Source organism: Hyla sarda, unplaced genomic scaffold (assembly GCF_029499605.1).
Source record: "Hyla sarda isolate aHylSar1 unplaced genomic scaffold, aHylSar1.hap1 scaffold_68, whole genome shotgun sequence".
Classification (NCBI taxonomy): domain Eukaryota; kingdom Metazoa; phylum Chordata; class Amphibia; order Anura; family Hylidae; genus Hyla; species Hyla sarda.
Window position 1 is genome coordinate 675,684 of NW_026610697.1, and position 25,107 is coordinate 700,790.

At 39.1% G+C, this 25,107-nt stretch overlaps 1 protein-coding gene across 3 annotated transcripts in view; it reads left to right on the forward strand.

Moving 5' to 3' along the window:
• Window positions 1-12,060, forward strand: part of HGD (homogentisate 1,2-dioxygenase) — a 67,571-nt gene extending 55,511 nt beyond the window's left edge. For 2 of the 3 annotated variants that reach the window (XM_056554344.1, XM_056554346.1), the window contains exons 4-14: window positions 792-897; window positions 2,117-2,167; window positions 2,703-2,794; window positions 3,922-3,956; window positions 4,105-4,184; window positions 4,405-4,504; window positions 4,589-4,713; window positions 10,126-10,230; window positions 10,306-10,432; window positions 10,507-10,688; window positions 11,692-12,058. In XM_056554344.1, the coding sequence (XP_056410319.1) occupies window positions 792-897; window positions 2,117-2,167; window positions 2,703-2,794; window positions 3,922-3,956; window positions 4,105-4,184; window positions 4,405-4,504; window positions 4,589-4,713; window positions 10,126-10,230; window positions 10,306-10,432; window positions 10,507-10,688; window positions 11,692-11,832 (1,144 nt within the window). In that variant the 3' untranslated portion in view covers window positions 11,833-12,058. Of the gene's footprint in view, window positions 1-791; window positions 898-2,116; window positions 2,168-2,702; window positions 2,795-3,921; window positions 3,957-4,104; window positions 4,185-4,404; window positions 4,505-4,588; window positions 4,714-10,125; window positions 10,231-10,305; window positions 10,433-10,506; window positions 10,689-11,691 lie in introns of all 3 variants that reach the window. The other variant, XM_056554345.1, reaches the window with a different exon arrangement.
• Window positions 12,061-25,107: the final 13,047 nt, after the last annotated feature.

The following is a 25,107-nucleotide window of genomic DNA, read 5'->3' on the forward strand; positions in this document are numbered from 1 at the left end:
TGCGGAGGATGGGGGTGATGGTGCGGAGGATGGGGGTGATGGTGCGGAGGATGGGGGTGATGGTGCGGAGGATGGGGGTGATGGTGCGGAGGATGGGGGTGATGGTGCGGAGGATGGGGGTGATGGTGGGGAGGATGGGGGTGATGGTGGGGAGGATGGGGGTGATGGTGGGGAGGATGGGGGTGATGGTGCGGAGGATGGGGGTGATGGTGCGTAGGATGGGGTGATGGTGCGGAGGATGGGGGTGATGGTGCGGAGGATGGGGTGATGGTGCGGAGGATGGGGGTGATGGTGCGGAGGATGGGGGTGATGGTGCGGAGGATGGGGGTGATGGTGCGGAGGATGGGGGTGATGGTGCGGAGGATGGGGGTGATGGTGCGGAGGATGGGGGTGATGGTGCAGAGGATGGGGGTGATGGTGCGGAGGATGGGGGTGATGGTGCGGAGGATGGGGTGATGGTGCGGAGGATGGGGGTGATGGTGCGGAGGATGGGGGTGATGGTGGGGAGGATGGGGGTGATGGTGCGGAGGATGGGGGTGATGGTGAGGAGGATGGGGGTGATGGTGAGGAGGATGGGGGTGATGGTGCGGAGGATGGGGGTGATGGTGCGGAGGATGGGGGTGATGGTGCGGAGGATGGGGGTGATGGTGCGGAGGATGGGGTGATGGTGCGGAGGATGGGGTGATGGTGCGGAGGATGGGGGTGATGGTGCGGAGGATGGGGTGATGGTGCAGAGGATGGGAGTGATGGTGCGGAGGATGGGAGTTATCTCTCTTCTCTCATGTCCTCAGCTGGTTCTATAGGATTCTGCCCTCTGTCTGCCATAAACCCTTCCAGGCCTACGAGCAAAAACACCTGACACATAACTGGGATGAAGTGGAGCCGGACCCCAACCAGGTGAGACCCCCCCAACCAGGTGAGACCCCCCCCCAACCAGGTGTGACCCCCCCCAACCAGGTGAGACCCCCCCCCCCTAACCAGGTGAGACAACCCCCTTCACCAGGTGAGACACCCCCTCCTCACCAGGTGAGACCCCCCCCCCCAGGTGAGACCCCCCCCCTCACCAGGTGAGACCGTCCCCCCCAGGTGAGACCTCCCTAACCAGGTGAGAACCCCCACCCCCCCCCCCCCCACCTAACCAGGTGAGACACCCCCCTCCGACCACGGTGAAAAATTATTCCCCAACCGGGTGAAATGCAACTAAACCTGGTGAGACACCCTTCTCCAGATTAGACACCCCCCAACCAATTTAAACCCACCCCCCCAACCAGGTGACAGATCCCCCTAACCAGGTGAGACACCCCGCTCCAGATTAGACACCCCTCTCCAGATTAGACACCCCTCTCCAGATTAGACACCCCCCCAAACCAGGTAAGACCCCCCCCCCCCCCAGACAGGAGACACATCCCCCTTACCAGATTACACACCCCCAAACCAGGTGAGACCCCCCCCCGACAGGTGACACATCCCCCTCTCCAGATTAGACACCCCTTTCCAGATTAGACACCCCCAAACCAGGTGAGACCCCCCCCCAGACAGGTGACACATCCCCCTCCAGATTAGACACCCCCCAACCAGGTGAAAACCCCCCCCCCCAGACAGGTGACACATCCCCCTCTCCAGATTAGACACCCCTTTCCAGTTTAGACCCCCCCCAACCAGGTGAGACCCCCCCCAGACAGGTGACACATCCCCCTCTCCAGATTAGACACCCCCAAACCAGGTGAGACCCCCCCCCCCCCCCAGACAGGTGATACATCCCGCTCCAGATTAGACACCCCCCAACCAGGTGAACCCCCCCCCCAGACAGGTGACACATCCCCCTCTCCAGATTAGACACCCCTTTCCAGTTTAGACCCCCCCCCCCAGACAGGTGACACATCCCCCTCTCCAGATTAGACACCCCTTTCCAGTTTAGACCCCCACCCCCCCAGACAGGTGACACATCCCCCTCTCCAGATTAGACACCCCCAACCAGGTGAGACCCCCCCCCCCCCCCAGACAGGTTAGACATATTCTCACATGGATCTGTTTTAACCCCTATTACACACAGGACAGGGTGACATTCACCATTGTTGTCACTAGGAGGCGCTAATACCTTGTGTTCTGTCTGCAGATGAGGTGGAAGCCATTTGTGATCGGGGATATGAAGACGGACTTTGTGGATGTGAGTCGTGTACCGGAGCCTCAGAGCAGCAAATCTAATGGGGCGGGTCCTCGGGGGCGGGGTCATATCACTACACGCCCCTGCCACAGAGCCCTCTCCCTACTTTTCACTGTAAAACTTGTCCTGGGTCCTGTCCCCTGCCGAGACCCTAAAGTGGCCCCAGGGGTCCTCAGTGGAGCCATCTCCAAGGGAAAACATAGAGCAGGGGTCATAACTAAGGACCTCCAGCTGCTGCAGAACTACAACTCCCAGCATCTGGAGGTCCACCGTATTGAGACCACTGGGGGGATCCATAGAAGATCCTATATGGGGTCCCCTGTGTCGCTCCCCTCAAATATGGATTTTATGGCCCCCATTGAGTTCCATACTAGATGGACAGGACATATTGATCTGTGTGCAGTGAGCTCCCCTAGTGGTGGCTGCAGGAATTGTATCATGTAACCCCGCTATCTTGGGGCCCCATAGCAGCAGTGTGGCCCTCCTGTATGGGGAGTACACTGCTACACAATGGTGTTTATGGATATAATCTCTCCAGGGACTGTACACCCTCTGCGGGGCCGGAGACGCCAAGTCACGCAACGGAATCGCCATCCATGTCTACACCTGCAACGTCTCTATGGTGGACAGGTGAGTAAGTTATGATGATTGATGATGACGATGATGATGATAATGATTGATGACGATGATGATCACTGTTGATGATGATAATGATTGTTGATGATAATGATTGTTGATGATAATGATTGATGATGATGATGATAATGATCAATGACGATGATGATCACTGATGATGATGATAATGATTGTTGATGATAATGATTGTTGATGATAATGATTGATGATGATGATGATGATGATTGATGATGATGATGATGATTGTTGATGATAATGATTGATGATGATGATGATGATAATGATTGTTGATGATAATGATTGATGATGATAATGATTGTTGATTATAATGATTGTTGATGATAATGATTGATGATGATGATGATAATGATTGTTGATGATAATGATTGATGATGATGATGACAGATGATGAGGATTAATGACTATGATTATTAATGATTAATGATGTTTATAATGATTGATAAAGATGATGATAATAATAATGTTGATGATGACTGGTAATGATATTGATTATGATTAGTGATGATGATTGATGACTATTATGGTGATGATAATGATTGATGATAATATTGATGGTGACAAAAAAGATGACTGATTATAATGACTTATGATGATTATTAATATTGATGATTGATAATGTTGATAATTATGATAATGTTCACGATGATGACTGGTGAAGATAATGATTGATGAGGATGATGATGATTGATGACTCATGATTGATAATGATATTGATGACAAAAAAGATGATTGATAATGACTTATGATGATTATTAATAATAATAATGTTGATGATGATGACTGGTGATGATGATTGATGATAATGATGTTTATGATGATGATTAATGATGTTTTTGATGATGATAATGATGTTTATGATGATGATAATGATGTTTTTGATGATGATTAATGATGATAATGATGTTTTTGATGATGATTAATGATGATAATGATGTTTATGATGATGATTAATGATGATAATGATGTTTATGATGATGATAATGATGTTTTTGATGATGATGATTGATGATAATGATGTTTATGATGATGATTAATGATGTTTTTGATGATGATTAATGATGATAATGATGTTTATGATGATGATCTCCCCCCCCCCCCAGGTGCCTGTATAATTCGGATGGAGACCTCCTGATCGGTGAGATCTTTTCTCTTATCTCTTGATTTGTCAATTTCTTCTAATAGAAGTTTTATAGAAGGGAGGTTCATGGTTGGTGACTGTCTGCTGCCATCTAGTGTTGGCTGCTGGTAACTGCAGGTGTCTGTGTCCATGTTTTTTTACACAGTCCCCCAGCAAGGAAAACTCCTAATACTGACCGAATTTGGGAAGATATTGGTGGAACCGAACGAGATCTGTGTTATCCAGGTGATGGAAGGTCATAGGTGTAGAGCAGTATTTCCCAAATAGTGTGTCTCCAGCTGTTGCAAAACTACAACTACCAGCATGACCGGACAGCCAAAGGCTGTCCGGGCATGCTGGGAGTTGTAGTTTTGCAAAAGCTGAAGGCGCACTTTTTGGAAAACACTGGTGTAGAATAAAGGCGGCCATTATAACACTGTCTGACCCTTGGTTCTCTATTTGGCAGCAAGGGATGAGGTTCAGCGTGGAGGTCTTCGGTGACTCCAGGGGTTACATCCTAGAAGTATTTGGGGTCCACTTCGAGCTCCCCGACCTGGGACCAATAGGTAAGATCCTGAGGGTGATATAAAGGTATAAGGACATAGAACGTCCTTCACGGGATCTGTTATAACAAGCAAACTTTATTACAGGAGCCAATGGCCTGGCGAACCCCCGGGACTTCCTGACCCCCGTGGCCTGCTACGAGGACAGGACCGTGGCCGGTGGCTATACTGTGATCAGCAAGTACCAGGGGAAGCTCTTCTCTGCACAGCAGGTCAGTCCCATGTAAATAATCAGTCATCCTTGTGGAATGATAGTAATTGGGTACAGCGATGGGTACAGCAGTCACCCCGACAAATCCCACCATAGACTATGGTAAAGTTTGTATCAAACCTGAGCTACTCAGCTGGTACAAAACTAGAAGTCCCAGCATAACTCTGAAAGCCAAGAGCTGCTGTGAGTTGTAGTTCTGAAACAGTTCAGGGCTACAGCTGGGAGAAAAGTGCATGATATAAAACTCATTTTCACAAACTATCTTGTTATATTACCCTGCGAAATCTGCGCCACTATGAGTTATCCTCCTGGTACCATCACGGGCACGGCCACATCCCTCCAATCCAGTCTGCTGGATGATCGCACTCGGACTATAAAGACCACTCAACAGTACACTATTAACTTCTCAGTATCCTGCTGCTTCCACCATGGGTGCAGTTCCTGTTCTGCCCTCTGGGGGCTGCACATATGTTCTGGGGGCTGCACATATGTCCTGGGTGCATGTTACCCTAATGTCTCCTCCACCTATAGTGAAGGTGCCGTTGTGTCGGTCTTGAGATCCTGTGTGTGACCCGAGCCTATTACCTGACTTGCCTGATCCTGTTGGACCTCGCTGATCTCCTCTGACTTAGTGTCGATTACTCTTATCAAGCCTGCACCTCCTGGCTGCATCTGAGCATCTCAGCTCTGTTGCTCTACAAATTCAGTACTGCTATCACACCAAGTCAGCTCTGCTACATTGAACCTGGCTTTACTACACCACTACCACCTACAGCGTCAGGGTGTACCGCATCGGGTGACATCCTGACTGGCACTAAATAGCTGCACTCCAACTATCCCGCAACAGCACATCCACCCTCCTCAGAAATTAAAAAATATTAAAAAACATACTATGCCGCACCATGAATATCTGGATTCTGGAGGCTTTTTTGTTTAATTTTGAGCGCGCATTTTGTGACGTTGGTGGGCGGAGCCTTGCATCGCTGCGTTGAGGCCGGAGTTTACGTCAGAAAGGAAGACAGCGCAGCACTAACAGGCACATAAACAATAGTGAAACCACAAAAAAAAAAAAAAAAAAAAGAAGAACCGGCTCGGTACGTTACCCTCCCCAAAATGTGCATGAAGCTGTATTACTATGGAGGTTTCTTTTTTTTAAGGAAACATTTTAGCGCCACATATGGGTTATTTACGTAGTCTGTACAAATTCTTAAACAATTATTTTGTGCCTTATTCTATTTTAACACAACATTAATTTTAAAATTTAGTGGGGACACTAAAATTAACAAGGTACGCAGTGTGTATTTTTAACCTTAAAATTTATAGTTATTAGTTATATCATTAATTTTTTCTATAATTAACATTAATGTAGTAGCTTTTTTTCATGGTGCAGAATGAGAACAGTTGTTAAAATTGGCGTTAAAGGGGTACTCCGGCGCTAAGACATCTTATCCCCTATCCAAAAGGTAGGGGATAAGATGCCTGATCACGGGGGTCCCGCCTCTGGGGACCCCCGTGATTTTGCATGCAGCACCCCATTAGAATCAGTCTCTGGAGCGTGTTCGCTCCGGGTCTGATTACTGGCGATCACGGGGAAGGAGCGTTGTGACCTCTGTTCCCTGCTCTACGTGGCTCTGTCATTGATAGATCCTGGCTGGACTAGGCTCTATCAATGGATTGCAGAGCACACAGATCAATGGAGTTCAATTGAACTCTATTGATCTGTATGAGGAATCTAATGATTCCTCCTAAAAGTCCCCTATGGGACTAATAAAGTGTAAAAAAAAAAAAATATGTTTTAATAAAAAAGTTTAAAAGGCACATTAACCCCTTCAATATTAAAATTTCAAATTACCCCCTTTTCCTATATGAAAACATGTAAACATAATAAAAATAAACATATTTGGTATTGCTGCGTGTGTAACTGTACGACCTATTAAAATATAACATTATGTATCCCGTACGGTAAATAACGTAAATGTAAAAAAAAAAATAAAAAACACAGAATTGCAATTTTTATAATATCCCAGAAAAAAAGAGATTAAGGGTCTATTCACACGTACAGTATGTAACTATGTACAGTATTTTGCAATGCGCAGATCTGATGCGCAGGATTTCAAGTCATTCAGATTACATTGAAATCCGCAGCAGAAAATCCTGCGCTTCAAATCTGCACAGAATACTGTAGGTGTGAATAGACCCTAAAAAGTCAATACCAAAATGGCACCGATACAAAAAACAGATTATGGTGCAAAAAATTAGTCCTCATACAGCCTGGTATGCGAAAAAAAAATGTATAAAAAGCTACAGGGGTCAGAAAAAGGCAATTAAAAAAATTCTAAAAAGTTCTGAATTTTTTTTTAATTAGTAAAATATGACAGAAACTATTAAAATCTGGTGTTGCTTTAATCAGGCGGCCTAAAGTATCAAAATAACATGTTATCTCAACCGCAAGGTAAAGGATGTAGAAAAGAAAACCATAGAATCTGCAAAATTATCTTTTACTATTTCAATTTCACTTCACCAATATTTTTTTTATTTTATTTTGGGTCGGTGAATATGTTATGGAAAAATTAAAAGGTATCATTATAGTAGTTATTTATGGCTTTTATAGGGCGAGGAGGAAAAAACGAGAGTGTAAAAGCAAAAATTGGCCCGGACAAGTGGATCGACAAGTAGATTTTGCTCTATTTTAGTCCTGTGGAAAAGTAGTTTTTTAATAAATTTCCACACCCCTGAGGAGGATAAAGGGTGAAGAGCGAAGAGCAGGGGACACTTAGACTCTGCTCCCATGTTTGGCCCAAAACCAAACCTTAGGTGGCACAGCGGGTCCACACCCATTGGGGCCTTACATTACCCTGCATAATATGTGCCAAAATAAATTATTATTCAGGTACCATCATGGGTACGACAACAAACCCCAGGTATTCTGTAGATGATGTTACCCAATGGGCTACAGCAAGGACTGCTGGGAAACCATTTCCTACATTACCCTGCAGTAATACTGTGAGGAGCACAACTATAATCTATACCTGCAGAGCAGCGAGGATTCATCTAACTGTTCTTTGTAATCCTGAGAAATATTTTCTAGTATCTTGTCTTAATAAATTAGGGACCATAATGGGAACCACAATGGCCCCCAACTACAGCAGTCCAGACTCATCTCAGAGACAAACCTGGACTGTATGGAGGACTCTCTATACCTCTTAGTACTTCTGAGAGGCAGTACTCCTGGGGGACAGAACTCCGGGTGGGGGGGGGGGGGGGGGGGAGGGCAACACTACTAGGGGCAGTACTCCTGGGGCATAGCACGCCTGAAGGTCAGCCCTCCTGGGAGGCAGTACTCATTGCTCCTAGACAAATAATCCCCCTATCCAAAGAATAGAGGATAGCATGCTTGCCAGTAGTGGGAATCCCACGATCTCTACCGCAGCTCCCAGACATCCACTGCATGGAGCAAACTCCGCTCCATACTGGATGACTGGTGACCACAGCCAGCACGCCCCCTCTATTCATGTCTAAGTGAGGCGTGACGGCTGTCTACTACCAGGTTTCTGTGTTCATTAACATCACAGCACCAGCTATGACGTTAATGAACAGGTTGATGAACAGGGGATAACATGTTTAGGGGTGGAGTACCTCTTTGTGTTCAGGGGAAACTATTTCCTCACTTTATTACCATTTGTGCCACTGTGATTAAGTAATCAGGTACCGCAATGGGCACAAACACAACTCCTGAATTACTCACTGTATCATATTCATTCTCTATCTCCTCTAATTCAGCATTTTGTAACATATTATATTATACTCTTATTATTATTATGTGTTATATATTGTGCTATAATCTCATTATTATGTGTTACATATTATACTCTTATTATTGTTGTGTTGCATATTGTATTATACTCTTATTGTTATGTGTTACATATTGTATTATACTCTTATTATTGTTGTGTTACATATTGTATTATATTCTTATTACTGATATTTGTTACATATTGTATTATATTCTTATTATTATGTGTTACATATTGTATTATACTTTTACTATTGTTGTGTTACATATTGTATTATACTCTTATTTATTATTATGTGTTACATATTGTATTATACTTTTATTATTGTTATGTTTTACATATTGTATTATATTCTTATTACTGTTATTTGTTACATATTGTATTATATTCTTATTATTGTTGTGTTACATATTGTATTATACTCTTATTATTATTATTATGTGTTACATATTGTATTATACTTTTATTATTGTTGTGTTACATATTATATTATACTCTTATTGTCATATGTTACATATTGTATTATACTCTTATTATTATTATTATTATTATGTGTTTCATATTGTATTATACTCTTATTATTGTTTTGTGTTACATATTATATTTTATTCTTATTATTGTTGTGTTACATATTGTATTATACTCTTATTATTATATGTTACATATTATATTCTTATTATTTGTTACATAATATATATTATACTCTTATTATATGTTAAATATTATACTATTATTGTTATAATTTACATATTATATTCTTATTATTTGTTACATAATATATATTATACTCTTATATGTTACATATAATATTCTTATTGTTTGTTACATAATATAAATTATACTCTTATTATATGTTACATATTATACTCTTATTATTTGTTACATAATATATATTATACTCTTATTATATGTTACATATTATATTATTGTTTGTTACATAATATAAATGATACTTTTATTATTGTAATGTTACATATTATATTCTTATTGTTTGTTATATAATATATATTATACTCTTATTATATGTTACATATTATACTCTTATTTGTTACATAATCTATATTATACTCTTATATGTTATATATTATACTCTTATATGTTATATATTATACTCTTATTGTTTGTTACATAATATATATTGTACTTTTATTATTGTTATATGTTATATATTATACTCTTATTATTGTTATATGTTACATATTATATTCTTATTGTTTGTTACATAATCTATATTATACTCTTATATGTTATATATTATACTCTTATTATATGTTACATATTATATTCTTATTGTTTGTTACATAATATATTATACTCTTATTATTTACATAATCTATATTATACTCTTATATGTTACATATTATACTCTTATTGTTATATGTTACATATTATATTCTTATTGTTGTTATATGTTACATATTATACTCTTATTGTTGTTATATGTTACATATTATATTCTTATTGTTTGTTACATAATCTATATTATACTCTTATATGTTATATATTATACTCTTATATGTTATATATTATACTCTTATATGTTATATATTATACTCTTATTATTGTTATCTTTGCTGTGTGACGTCATATAATAAGATACGTTGTTTTCCTTCTTGCAGAACTTTTCCCCATATAACGTGGTCGCCTGGCATGGGAACTACACCCCCTATAAGTACAACTTGGACAATTTCATGGTCATTAACTGTGTAGCGTTTGACCACGCGGTGAGTTTTGGGGTCACATGATCATTTTTTGGGATCCGCCCCTTTTATTACTATTAACCGCCCCCTTCTCCCCAGGACCCGTCCATCTTCACGGTGCTGACCGCTAAATCCCTGAGACCCGGAGTGGCCATTGCAGATTTTGTCATTTTCCCCCCGCGCTGGGGGGTGGCCGACCACACCTTCCGTCCTCCCTATTACCACCGTAAGTGACCCCCAGCCCCGGCCGCCAGACACCTACAGCTTATCCAATTTAACCCCGCGTGTCTCCTCTGTTAGGGAACTGCATGAGCGAGTTCATGGGTCTCATCAGAGGTCACTACGAAGCCAAAGAGGAGGGGTTCCAGGCCGGGGGAGGGAGTCTGCACAGCGCTATGACCCCCCACGGACCGGACGCCGGCTGCTTCGAGAAGGCGAGCAACGCCAAACTGGAGCCGGAGCGCGTGGCTGACGGAACTATGGTAAATGGGCGACACATATGAAATCCCACAATGCATTACAGCACATAATGGTCACATGGTCACCAGTCTACAAATTTCTCTTCTGATAGTTTGTTACAATGTATCAGTGCAGACAATCCCCTGTGAGTTACACACATCAGCAGGGTGAATTTCTCTGTCCTGAGGGTTTGTTACAATGTATCAGTGCAGACAATCCCCTGTGAGCTACACACATCAGCAGGGTGAATTTCTCTTCTGATACATTGTAACAAACTCATGGGACAGACAATCCCCTGTGAGTTACACACATCAGCAGGGTGAATTTCTCTTCTGATAGGTTGTTACAATGTATCAGTCCAGACAATCCCCTGTGAGTTACACACATCAGCAGGGTGAATTTCTCTGTCCTGAGGGTTTGTTACAATGTATCAGTGCGGACAATCCCCTGTGAGTTACACACATCAGCAGGATGAATTTCTCTGTCCTGAGAGTCTGTTACAATGTATCAGTGCGGACAATCCCCTGTGAGTTACACACATCAGCAGGGTTAATGTCTCTGTCCTGAGGGTTTGTTACAATGTATCAGTGCAGACAATCCCCTGTGAGCTACACACATCAGCAGGGTTAATGTCTCTGTCCTGAGGGTTTGTTACAATGTATCAGTGCAGACAATCCCCTGTGAGTTACACACGATAGTTTGTTACAATGTAACAGTAATATTCAGCCTTTTTAGCTCAAAGAGAATAGTCTATGCCAGGGTTTTCCCAAACAGTGTGTCTCCAGCTGTTGCAAAACTACAACTCCCAGCATGCCCGGACAGCCAGCGGCTGTCCGGGCATGCTGGGAGTTGTAGTTTTCCAACAGCTGAAGATACACTGTTTGGGAAAACACTGGTCACAACTGTACCAAACCCTCAGCTGTGTCAGTAGGGACTCTAGTAGGGACATGAGAGCTGTGACATCACTCCCGCCCGGTGATGTCATCGCTCCGCAGAGTATCTCACCCGTATCTCTGTCTCCCGCAGGCCTTCATGTTCGAGTCTTCGCTCAGTATGGCGGTGACCCGCTGGGGGCTGGAGACCTGCAGTCGCCTGGATAAGGGATATTACCGCTGCTGGGAGACGCTGCGCAGACACTTCACCCCCAACCAGCGGAGCAAGAAGTGACCCCCCTGCAGAGCGTCACTCCTGTCTGCAGCCTTATTGTTATAATACATGACCTGTGACACCTCAGAGCAATAATATTACAATAAACCTGACAGAGTATAAACAACTATAACTTCAGAGCTGCGCTCACTATTCTGCTGTTACATCATATCTTATCCTCCAGAGCTGCACTCACTATTCTGCTGTTACATCATGTCTGATCCTCCAGAGCTGCACTCACTATTCTGCTGTTACATCATGTCTTATCCTCCAGAGCTGCACTCACTATTCTGCTGTTACATCATGTCTTATCCTCCAGAGCTGCACTCACTATTCTGCTGTTACATCATGTCTTATCCTCCAGAGCTGCACTCACTATTCTCCTGTTACATCATGTCTTATCCTCCAGAGCTGCACTCACTATTCTGCTGTTATATCATGTCTTATCCTCCAGAGCTGCATTTACTATTCTGCTGTTACATCATGTCTTATCCTCCAGAGCTGCACTCACTATTCTGCTGTTACATCATGTCTTATCCCCCAGAGCTGCACTCACTATTCTGCTGTTACATCATGTCTCATCCTCCAGAGCTGCAGTCAATATTCTGCTGTTACATCATGTCTTATCCTCCAGAGCTGCACTCACTATTCTGCTGTTACATCCTGTCTTATCCTCCAGAGCTGCACTCACTATTCTGCTGTTACATCCTGTCTTATCCTCCAGAGCTGCACTCACTATTCTGCTGTTACATCCTGTCTTATCCTCCAGAGCTGCACTCACTATTCTGCTGTTACATCCTGTCTTATCCTCCAGAGCTGCACTCACTATTCTGCTGTTACATCCTGTCTTATCCTCCAGAGCTGCACTCACTATTCTGCTGTTACATCCTGTCTTATCCTCCAGAGCTGCACTCACTATTCTGCTGTTACATCCTGTCTTATCCTCCAGAGCTGCACTCACTATTCTGCTGTTACATCCTGTCTTATCCTCCAGAGCTGCACTCACTATTCTGCTGTTACATCAGGTCTTATCCTCCAGAGCTGCTCTCTGCCCCGTATATCCGAGAGGATATAAGGGGCAGAGATGATATACGGGGGCAGATATGATATACGGGGGCAGAGAGGATATACGGGGGCAGAGGGGATATACGGGGGCAGAGTTGCAGTATAAAGCACATGGAGCTATAGCCTGAGGGTCAGACAGGAGACCCCAGGTGACCCTTGACCTCTATAGTTACACACAACCTTAGGTCACTGATTCAAGACATCATGATCCCCTGCACGCTCTACCCAAGATCCCAGTCATGTGACATGGTGCCGGCTACAAAGGTGAATCCACAATAAAGACCATCATGTGACCAAACCATATATAAATATATGCCTCCCTGGACGCCAAAGGCCGCGCATTTCACACTATTCACTGCAATGTACCATGTCAACAAGGGGTTAACCAGCCCATCCTCAGCGTGGACCAGCAATATGTGACCAGCAGGTGGCGGGGGGTCCGACTCCTGGTGCCCCAACAATCAGCTCCTGGGGATGCGCCAAATCCTCTTCAATGTTCACTGGAATCTTCAACGCCCCAGATGGCTGACCCTGAGGATGCTGTCAGGCTGGGGAAACACGTTGTGCTGCTACATATCTGTCTGAGCCTCCATAACAGGAAATACTGGTGCCTGAGGTGCTAAACCAGAACATCTCCTCGCTCCCCCTCTCCTCCCTGATTGGCAGTCACCTGGAAGCCGAGTCTTGTTTCCAAATCTCTTTCCTGCACTGTGCAAGCAAATTATGTTCAAGTGGGAGATTTGGAAACAGAGCTCGGCTATCAGATGACTGTCAATCAAGAAGGAGAGGGGGAGCGAGGAGACGGTCTGCTCCTCAGCACTTCAGGGGCTTGTAAACGGCTCTATAATACTTTGTGTTCCATAAAGTAGGCAATGCTTTTATGGTCTAGTACGAAGTGTCATAGAGGCGTTCCCATGACCCTGAAGTACTGAGGACAAGAACGTCTCCTCGCTCCCCCTCTCCTCCCTGATTGACAGTCGAGCTCTGTTTCCAAACCTCCCACCTGAACATAATTTGTAAGCACAGTGCAGGAACTTCAGGGGATTAGGACCGCCTCTCTGACACTTAGCACTTGGACAGGGACATTGGAGAGATTTATCAAAACCTGTGTAGAGAAAGAGCGGTGCAGTTACCCAACCAATTGTTTTTTGCTTTTCAGAGGCCTTTTTAAAAATTTACGAAAGGATCTGATTGGTTGCTATGGGCAACTGCACCAATTTTCCTCTGCACAGGTTTTAATCATCCCTCCCCCATTATTATTAGTCCCCAAGTTTAAATTTATTATTGTGTATTTCCTGAAGTCTGTAGCCAGCACAATAACAAGTGGGTTAACCCCCCTCCCCATTATTATTAGTCCCCAAGTTAAAATTTAGGATTGTATCTTTCCTGGAGTCTGTAGGCAGCACAATAACAAGTGGGTTAATCCCCTCCCCATTATTATTAGTCCTCAAGTTAAAATTTAGGATTGTGTCTTTTCTGGAGTCTGTAGGCAGCACAATAACAAGTGGGTTAACCCCCCCTCCCCATTATTATTAGTCCCCAAGTTTAAATTTGGGATTGTGTCTTTCCTGGAGTCTGTAGCCAGCACAATAACAAGTGGGTTAATCCCCCTCCCCATTATTATTAGTCCTCAAGTTAAAATTTAGGATTGTGTCTTTCCTGGAGTCTGTAGGCAGCACAATAACAAGTGGATTAATCCCCCTCCCCATTATTATTAGTCCCCAAGTTTAAATTTAGGATTGTGTCTTTCCTGGAGTCTGTAGGCAGCACAATAACAAGTGGATTAATCCCCCTCCCCATTATTATTAGTCCCCAAATTTAAATTTGGGATTGTGTCTTTCCTGGAGTCTGTAGGCAGCACAATAACAAGTGGGTTAATCCCCCTCCCCATTATTATTAGTCCCCAAGTTAAAATTTAGGATTGTGTCTTTCCTGGAGTCTGTAGGCAGCACAATAACAAGTGAGTTAATCCCCCCCAGGCAACGATGAGCTGATAAGCAATAAATCAATTAAGGTGCAGAACCCGACACAATTTGGAGCCCAAGCGTCCATAAGGGAAGATAATTATGGATAAAACCATTCACCGGAGGAGGGGAGGAGCGTGAATCCAGCCGAATAGTGACCACAATGGAGGTTGTAGTCCTGCCTGTTAGGACATTAGAGTATGAGGACGCGCTCATACTCTGCTCCTGTCCACCTCACCTCGGGCCCTCAGTCATCTGAAGGAGGTCAGTGTCCTCCCTATTCCCAAAGTGTTGGAAAAGGCACTAAAAGAACCAGCAGAACTTATCGATGTCCTTCTCAGTCCATCACTACCTACAGCGACCTGTTATCTAGATTATAGACCGGTGTTTCCCAACTAGAGCGCCTCCAGCAGTTGCAAAACTACAACTCCCAGCATGCCCGGACAGCCTTCGGCTGTCCGGGCATGCTGGTAGTTGTAGTTTTGCAACAGCTGGAGGCACCCTGGTTGGGAAACACTGTCATAGACTTTACGGGCTGATTGCGGACCCTCTAGGGTTAAAGGGGTACTCCGGTGGAAAACTTTTTTTTTTTTTTTAAATGAACTGGTGCCAGAAATGTAAACAGATTTGTAAATGACTTCTATTAAAAAAATCTTACTCCTTCCAGTACTTTTTAGCAGCTGTATGCTACAGAGGAAATTCTTTGCTTTTTGAATTTCTTTTCCGTCTTGTCCACAGTGCTCTCTGCTGACACCGGATGTCCGTATCAGGAACTGTCCAGAGCAGCACAGGTTTGCTATGGGGATTTTCTCCTGCTCTGGACAGTTCCTGATACGGGCACCAGGTGTCAGCAGAGAGCACTGCGGACAAGACAAAAAAGAAATTCACAAAGAAAAGAATTTCCTCTGTAGCATACAGCTGCTAAGTAGTACTGGAAGGATAAAGATTTTTTAATAGAAGTCGTTTACAAATCTGTTTAACTTTCTGATTTAAAAAATTAATAAATAAATAAATTAAATAAATAAAAAGTTTTCCACCAGAGTACCCCTTTAAGGTCTACAATAGGATCTGGGAAATCTCCAGTGCATGGTGTAACAAGATCCCTCAGTGATTACTTAAAGTGTACCTGTCAGATCACCCAAAAAAAAAAAAAACTAAAAGTTATATGTTGCTCAGTATCTCATCCTCATCTTGTACATATCATTTTTATGTGTCTATGACCTATACTTCTCTCAGAATTAGCTTTATTTGTGAATTACCTTAATGTTGTCGATCAGAAGCAGGGGGGCGGGTCCCTTTCTTCTCCTCAGGTGATAACCACTCCCCCTTCCCCACTCTCCTCAGTCACTGCATCTGTAACCCTTTCCTTTCTAGTTTTATGCTATACACACACACTGTGTGCTTACAGCTTTTGCAAAACTACAGCTCCCAGCAGGCCCACACATCCTTTGATTTGTAGTTTTGCAACAGCTGGAGGCACATGATTGGTAAAACTCAGTTACAGCAGTGTTGCTGCAGGCTGTGTTCCTCCTACTGTTGCAAAACTACAACTCCCAGCATACCCACACATCATTTGGCTGTGCAGGCATACTGGGGGTTGTAGTTTTGCAACAGCTGGAGGCATATGATTGTAGTCCCCCTGTATTAGGTGCGTTCACACGACCGTCTGTTCCCAGTTTTTTTTATCCCCGTTTCGTTTCTGTTCTTTCAGGCTGTAAATGGATTAAAGACGGTTTTAAAAACATCCTATTCATGTCAATGGGATTATTTTTTACAATCAGTTTACATCCGTTTGTACCCGTCTGCACTCATTTCCGTTTTTTTTATTTATTTTTTTTTAACGGCAGAAAAAACGGTGCATGCAGTATATTTGTTCTTCCGTCAAAATGTTTTTTTTGTTTTTTTTTAACTGAACAATAACGGAAGAAAAAATACTGCACGTGCCATTTTTTCTGCAGTCAAAAAAAAAAACGGAAATGAGTGCAGACGGGTACAAACGGATATAAACGCATTGTTTAAAAAAAATCCAATTTTTGACGGGAGAAGAACGGGGTCTAGACGGCCGTGTGAACGCAGCCTTAGATATCCACACACACATATACATGCAGGGACACTTACTTTTTAACCCCTTAAGGACTCTGGGTTTTTACATCTTTCGTTTTTCCCTCCTTACCATATTTTGGCTTTTTTTTGCGCCACCAATTCTACTTTGCAGTGACATCAGTCATTTTACCCAAAAATCTACAGTGAAATGGAAAAAAAAAATTGTGCAACAAATGTGAAGAAAAAAACGCCATTTTGTAACTTTTGGGGTTCTCTGTTTCTACGTAGTACATATTTCGGTAACAATGACCCCTTATCATTATTCTGTAGGTCCATACGGTTAGAATGATCCCCGACTTATATAGGTGATTTTGTCGCACTTCTGGAAAAATCATAACTTCATGCACGAAAATGTATATGTTTAAAAATGTCATCTTCTGACCCCTATAACTTTTTTATTTTTCCGTGTATGGGGCGGTATGAGGGCTCATTTTTTGCTCAGTGATCTGAAATTTTTAGCAGTATTATTTTTGTATTGATAGGACTTATTGATCGCTTTTTCTTCATTTTTTCATGATATAAAAAGTGGCCAAAAATGCGCTTTTTTGGACTTGGACTCCCCGTCTGCCTGGCTTCTCGGTGGAGACTTTAGTTTTTTTCCCCATCTATGCAAAGTCACTCGTCTGTGGGTGCGTCGCCCCCTCTCCCCTTCCCTGCTACGTCTATTGACGCTTTTTCAGCACCTGATACGCTCGGTCGCACTTTATGATCTTTGGAGGATTAAAGGGGTTGTGTGCTGTCCTGCAGTTCGGAGCTCGGCTCACAGCGTCCGGAAGTTCATTACTCCAAATGCTGTGTGCGGGCCTCCGTGTACGCGGCCGCCGGGCGTGACATCACACCCGGCCACTTCGTGACGTCAACCACGGGGAGGTGACCTCACTTAGGATGGGACCCTAGCACAAATTCTGAGCCTAAGGCTCAAATATCCACTCACCTCTGCTGGGCATATAGATATATATACACATATAATCTGCTGGGCATATAGATATATATACACATATAATCTGCTGGGCGTATAGATATATATACACATATAATCTGCTGGGCGTATAGATATATATACACATATAATCTGCTGGGCGTATAGATATATATACACACATATAATCTGCTGGGCATATAGATATATATATATATATACATATAATCTGCTGGGCGTATAGATATATATATACACATATAATCTGCTGGTCATATAGATATATATATACACATATAATCTGCTGGGCGTATAGATATATATATACATATAATCTGCTGGTCATATAGATATATATATACACATATAATCTGCTGGGCATATAGATATATATATACACATATAATCTGCTGGTCATATAGATATATATATACACATATAATCTGCTGGGCATATAGATATATATATACACATATAATCTGCTGGGCATATAGATATATATACATATAATCTGCTGGTCATATAGATATATATATACACATATAATCTGCTGGGCGTATAGATATATATATATACACATATAATCTGCTGGGCATATAGATATATATATATACACATATAATCTGCTGGTCATATAGATATATATATACACATATAATCTGCTGGGCGTATAGATATATATATATACACATATAATCTGCTGGGCATATAGATATATATATACACATATAATCTGCTGGGCGTATAGATATATATACACACATATAATCTGCTGGGCATATAGATATATATATATATATATACATATATAATCTGCTGGGCGTATAGATATATATATATATATACACATATAATCTGCTGGGCGTATAGATATATATACACACATATAATCTGCTGGGCATATAGATATATATATACACACATATAATCTGCTAGGCATATAGATATATATACACACATATAATCTGCTGGGCATATAGATATATATACACATATAATCTGCTGGGCGTATAGATATATATATACACATATAATCTGCTAGGCATATAGATATATATACACACATATAATCTGCTGGGCGTATAGATATATATACACACATATAATCTGCTAGGCATATAGATATATATACACACATATAATCTGCTGGGCATATAGATATATATACACATATAATCTGCTGGGCGTATAGATATATATACACACATATAATCTGCTGGGCGTATAGATATATATACACATATAATCTGCTGGGCGTATAGATATATATACACATATAATCTGCTGGGCATATAGATATATATATACACATATAATCTGCTGGGCGTATAGATATATATACACACATATAATCTGCTGGGCATATAGATATATATATACACATATAATCTGCTGGGCGTATAGATATATATATACACATATAATCTGCTGGGCGTATAGATATATATACACACATATAATCTGCTGGGCATATAGATATATATATACACATATAATCTGCTGGGCGTATAGATATATATACACACATATAATCTGCTGGTCATATAGATATATATATATACACATATAATCTGCTGGGCATATAGATATATATACACATATAATCTGCTGGGCATATAGATATATATATACACATATAATCTGCTGGTCATATAGATATATATATACACATATAATCTGCTGGGCGTATAGATATATATATACATATAATCTGCTGGTCATATAGATATATATATACACATATAATCTGCTGGGCATATAGATATATATATACACATATAATCTGCTGGTCATATAGATATATATATACACATATAATCTGCTGGGCATATAGATATATATATACACATATAATCTGCTGGGCATATAGATATATATATACATATAATCTGCTGGTCATATAGATATATATATACACATATAATCTGCTGGGCGTATAGATATATATATATACACATATAATCTGCTGGGCATATAGATATATATATATACACATATAATCTGCTGGTCATATAGATATATATATACACATATAATCTGCTGGGCGTATAGATATATAGATATACACATATAATCTGCTGGGCATATAGATATATATATACACATATAATCTGCTGGGCGTATAGATATATATACACACATATAATCTGCTGGGCATATAGATATATATATATATATACACACATATAATCTGCTGGGCGTATAGATATATATATATATACACATATAATCTGCTGGGCGTATAGATATATATACACACATATAATCTGCTGGGCATATAGATATATATATACACACATATAATCTGCTGGGCGTATAGATATATATATATACACATATAATCTGCTGGGCATATAGATATATATATACACATATAATCTGCTGGGCGTATAGATATATATACACACATATAATCTGCTGGGCATATAGATATATATATATATATACACACATATAATCTGCTGGGCGTATAGATATATATATATATACACATATAATCTGCTGGGCGTATAGATATATATACACACATATAATCTGCTGGGCATATAGATATATATACACATATAATCTGCTGGGCGTATAGATATATATATACACACATATAATCTGCTGGGCGTATAGATATATATACACACATATAATCTGCTGGGCATATAGATATATATACACACATATAATCTGCTGGGCATATAGATATATATACACATATAATCTGCTGGGCGTATAGATATATATACACACATATAATCTGCTGGGCGTATAGATATATATACACATATAATCTGCTGGGCATATAGATATATATACACATATAATCTGCTGGGCATATAGATATATATATATATACACATATAATCTGCTGGGCATATAGATATATATATATATACATATAATCTGCTGGGCATATAGATATATATACACACATATAATCTGCTGGGCGTATAGATATATATACACATATAATCTGCTGGGCATATAGATATATATATACACATATAATCTGCTGGGCGTATAGATATATATACACACATATAATCTGCTGGGCATATAGATATATATATACACATATAATCTGCTGGGCGTATAGATATATATACACACATATAATCTGCTGGGCGTATAGATATATATACACACATATAATCTGCTGGGCATATAGATATATATATACACATATAATCTGCTGGGCGTATAGATATATATATACACATATAATCTGCTGGGCGTATAGATATATATACACACATATAATCTGCTGGGCATATAGATATATATATACACATATAATCTGCTGGGCATATAGATATATATATATACACATATAATCTGCTGGGCATATAGATATATATATACACATATAATCTGCTGGGCATATAGATATATATATATACATATAATCTGCTGGGCGTATAGATATATATACACACATATAATCTGCTGGGCATATAGATATATATATATATATATATATATATACACATATAATCTGCTGGGCGTATAGATATATATATACACACATATAATCTGCTGGGCATATAGATATATATATACACATATAATCTGCTGGGCGTATAGATATATATACACATATAATCTGCTGGGCATATAGATATATATACACATATAATCTGCTGGGCATATAGATATATATATACACATATAATCTGCTGGGCATATAGATATATATACACATATAATCTGCTGGGCATATAGATATATATATATATATATATATATATATATACACATATAATCTGCTGGGCGTATAGATATATATATACACACATATAATCTGCTGGGCATATAGATATATATACACATATAATCTGCTGGGCGTATAGATATATATATACACACATATAATCTGCTGGGCATATAGATATATACACACATATAATCTGCTGGGCATATAGATATATATATACACATATAATCTGCTGGGCATATAGATATATATATACACATATAATCTGCTGGTCATATAGATATATATATACACATATAATCTGCTGGGCATATAGATATATATATACACATATAATCTGCTGGGCATATAGATATATATACACATATAATCTGCTGGGCGTATAGATATATATACACATAATCTGCTGGGCGTATAGATATATATACACACATATAATCTGCTGGGCGTATAGATATATATATACACATATAATCTGCTGGGCGTATAGATATATATATACACATATAATCTGCTGGGCGTATAGATATATATACACACATATAATCTGCTGGGCATATAGATATATATACACACATATAATCTGCTGGGCGTATAGATATATATATACACATATAATCTGCTGGGCATATAGATATATATATATACACATATAATCTGCTGGGCATATAGATATATACACACATATAATCTGCTGGGCATATAGATATATATATACACACACATATAATCTGCTGGGTATATAGATATATATATATATACACATATAATCTGCTGGGCATATAGATATATATATATATACACATATAATCTGCTGGGCGTATAGATATATATATATACATATAATCTGCTGGGCATATAGATATATATATATACACATATAATCTGCTGGGCATATAGATATATATATATACACATATAATCTGCTGGGCATATAGATATAGATACACATATAATCTGCTGGGCATATAGATATAGATACACATATAATCTGCTGGGCATATAGATATATATATACACACATAATCTGCTGGGCATATAGATATATATACACACATATAATCTGCTGGGCATATAGATATATATACACACATATAATCTGCTGGGCATATAGATATATATACATATAATCTGCTGGGCAAATAGATATATATACACACAATCTGCTGGGCATATAGATATATATATATACATATAATCTGCTGGGCATATAGATATATATATATATACACATATAATCTGCTGGGCATATAGATATATATATATATATACACATATAATCTGCTGGGCGTATAGATATATATACACACATATAATCTGCTGGGCATATAGATATATATATACACATATAATCTGCTGGGCATATAGATATATATATACACATATAATCTGCTGGGCATATAGATATATATATACACATATAATCTGCTGGGCATATAGATATATATACACACATATAATCTGCTGGGCATATAGATATATATATACACATATAATCTGCTGGGCATATAGATATATATATACACATATAATCTGCTGGGCATATAGATATATATATACACATATAATCTGCTGGGCATATAGATATATATATACACACATATAATCTGCTGGGCGTATAGATATATATACACACATATAATCTGCTGGGCATATAGATATATATATACACATATAATCTGCTGGGTATATAGATATATATATATACACATATAATCTGCTGGACATATAGATATATATATACACATATAATCTGCTGGGCATACAGATATATATATATATATACACACATAATCTGCTGGGTATATAGATATATATATACACATATAATCTGCTGGGCATATAGATATATATATACACATATAATCTGCTGGGCATATAGATATATATACACACATATAATCTGCTGGGCATATAGATATATATATATATACACATATAATCTGCTGGGCATATAGATATATATATATATACACATATAATCTGCTGGGCATATAGATATATATATACACATATAATCTGCTGGGCGTATAGATATATATATACACATATAATCTGCTGGGCATATAGATATATATATACACATATAATCTGCTGGGTATATAGATATATATATATATACACACATATAATCTGCTGGGCATATAGATATATATATACACATATAATCTGCTGGGTATATAGATATATATATATATACACACATATAATCTGCTGGGTATATAGATATATATATATATATATATATACACATATAATCTGCTGGGTATATAGATATATATACACATAATCTGCTGGGCATATAGATATATATACACACATATAATCTGCTGGGCGTATAGATATATATACACACATATAATCTGCTGGGCATATAGATATATATATACACACATAATCTGCTGGGCATATAGATATATATACACACATATATACACATATAATCTGCTGGGTATATAGATATATATATACACATATAATCTGCTGGGCATATAGATATATATATACATATAATCTGCTGGGCATATAGATATATATATATACATATAATCTGCTGGGCATATAGATATATATATACACACATATAATCTGCTGGGTTTATAGATATATATATATATACACACATAATCTGCTGGGCGTATAGATATATATATACACATATAATCTGCTGGGCATATAGATATATATATACACATAATCTGCTGGGCGTATAGATATATATACACACATATAATCTGCTGGGCATATAGATATATATATACACATAATCTGCTGGGTATATAGATATATATACACACATATAATCTGCTGGGCATATAGATATATATATACACATATAATCTGCTGGGCGTATAGATATATATACACACATATAATCTGCTGGGCGTATAGATATATATATACACATATAATCTGCTGGGCATATAGATATATACACACATATAATCTGCTGGGCATATAGATATATATATATACATATAATCTGCTGGGCGTATAGATATATATATATATATATACACACATATAATCTGCTGGGCATATAGATATATATATACACATATAATCTGCTGGGCGTATAGATATATATACACACATATAATCTGCTGGGCATATAGATATATATATACACATAATCTGCTGGGTATATAGATATATATACACACATATAATCTGCTGGGCATATAGATATATATATACACATATAATCTGCTGGGCATATAGATATATATATACACATATAATCTGCTGGGCATATAGATATATATACACATATAATCTGCTGGGTATATAGATATATATACACATAATCTGCTGGGCATATAGATATATATATACACATATAATCTGCTGGGCATATAGATATATATACACATATAATCTGCTGGGCATATAGATATATATACACACATATAATCTGCTGGGTATATAGATATATATATATATACACATATAATCTGCTGGGCGTATAGATATATATATATATATACACATATAATCTGCTGGGCGTATAGATATATATACACATATAATCTGCTGGG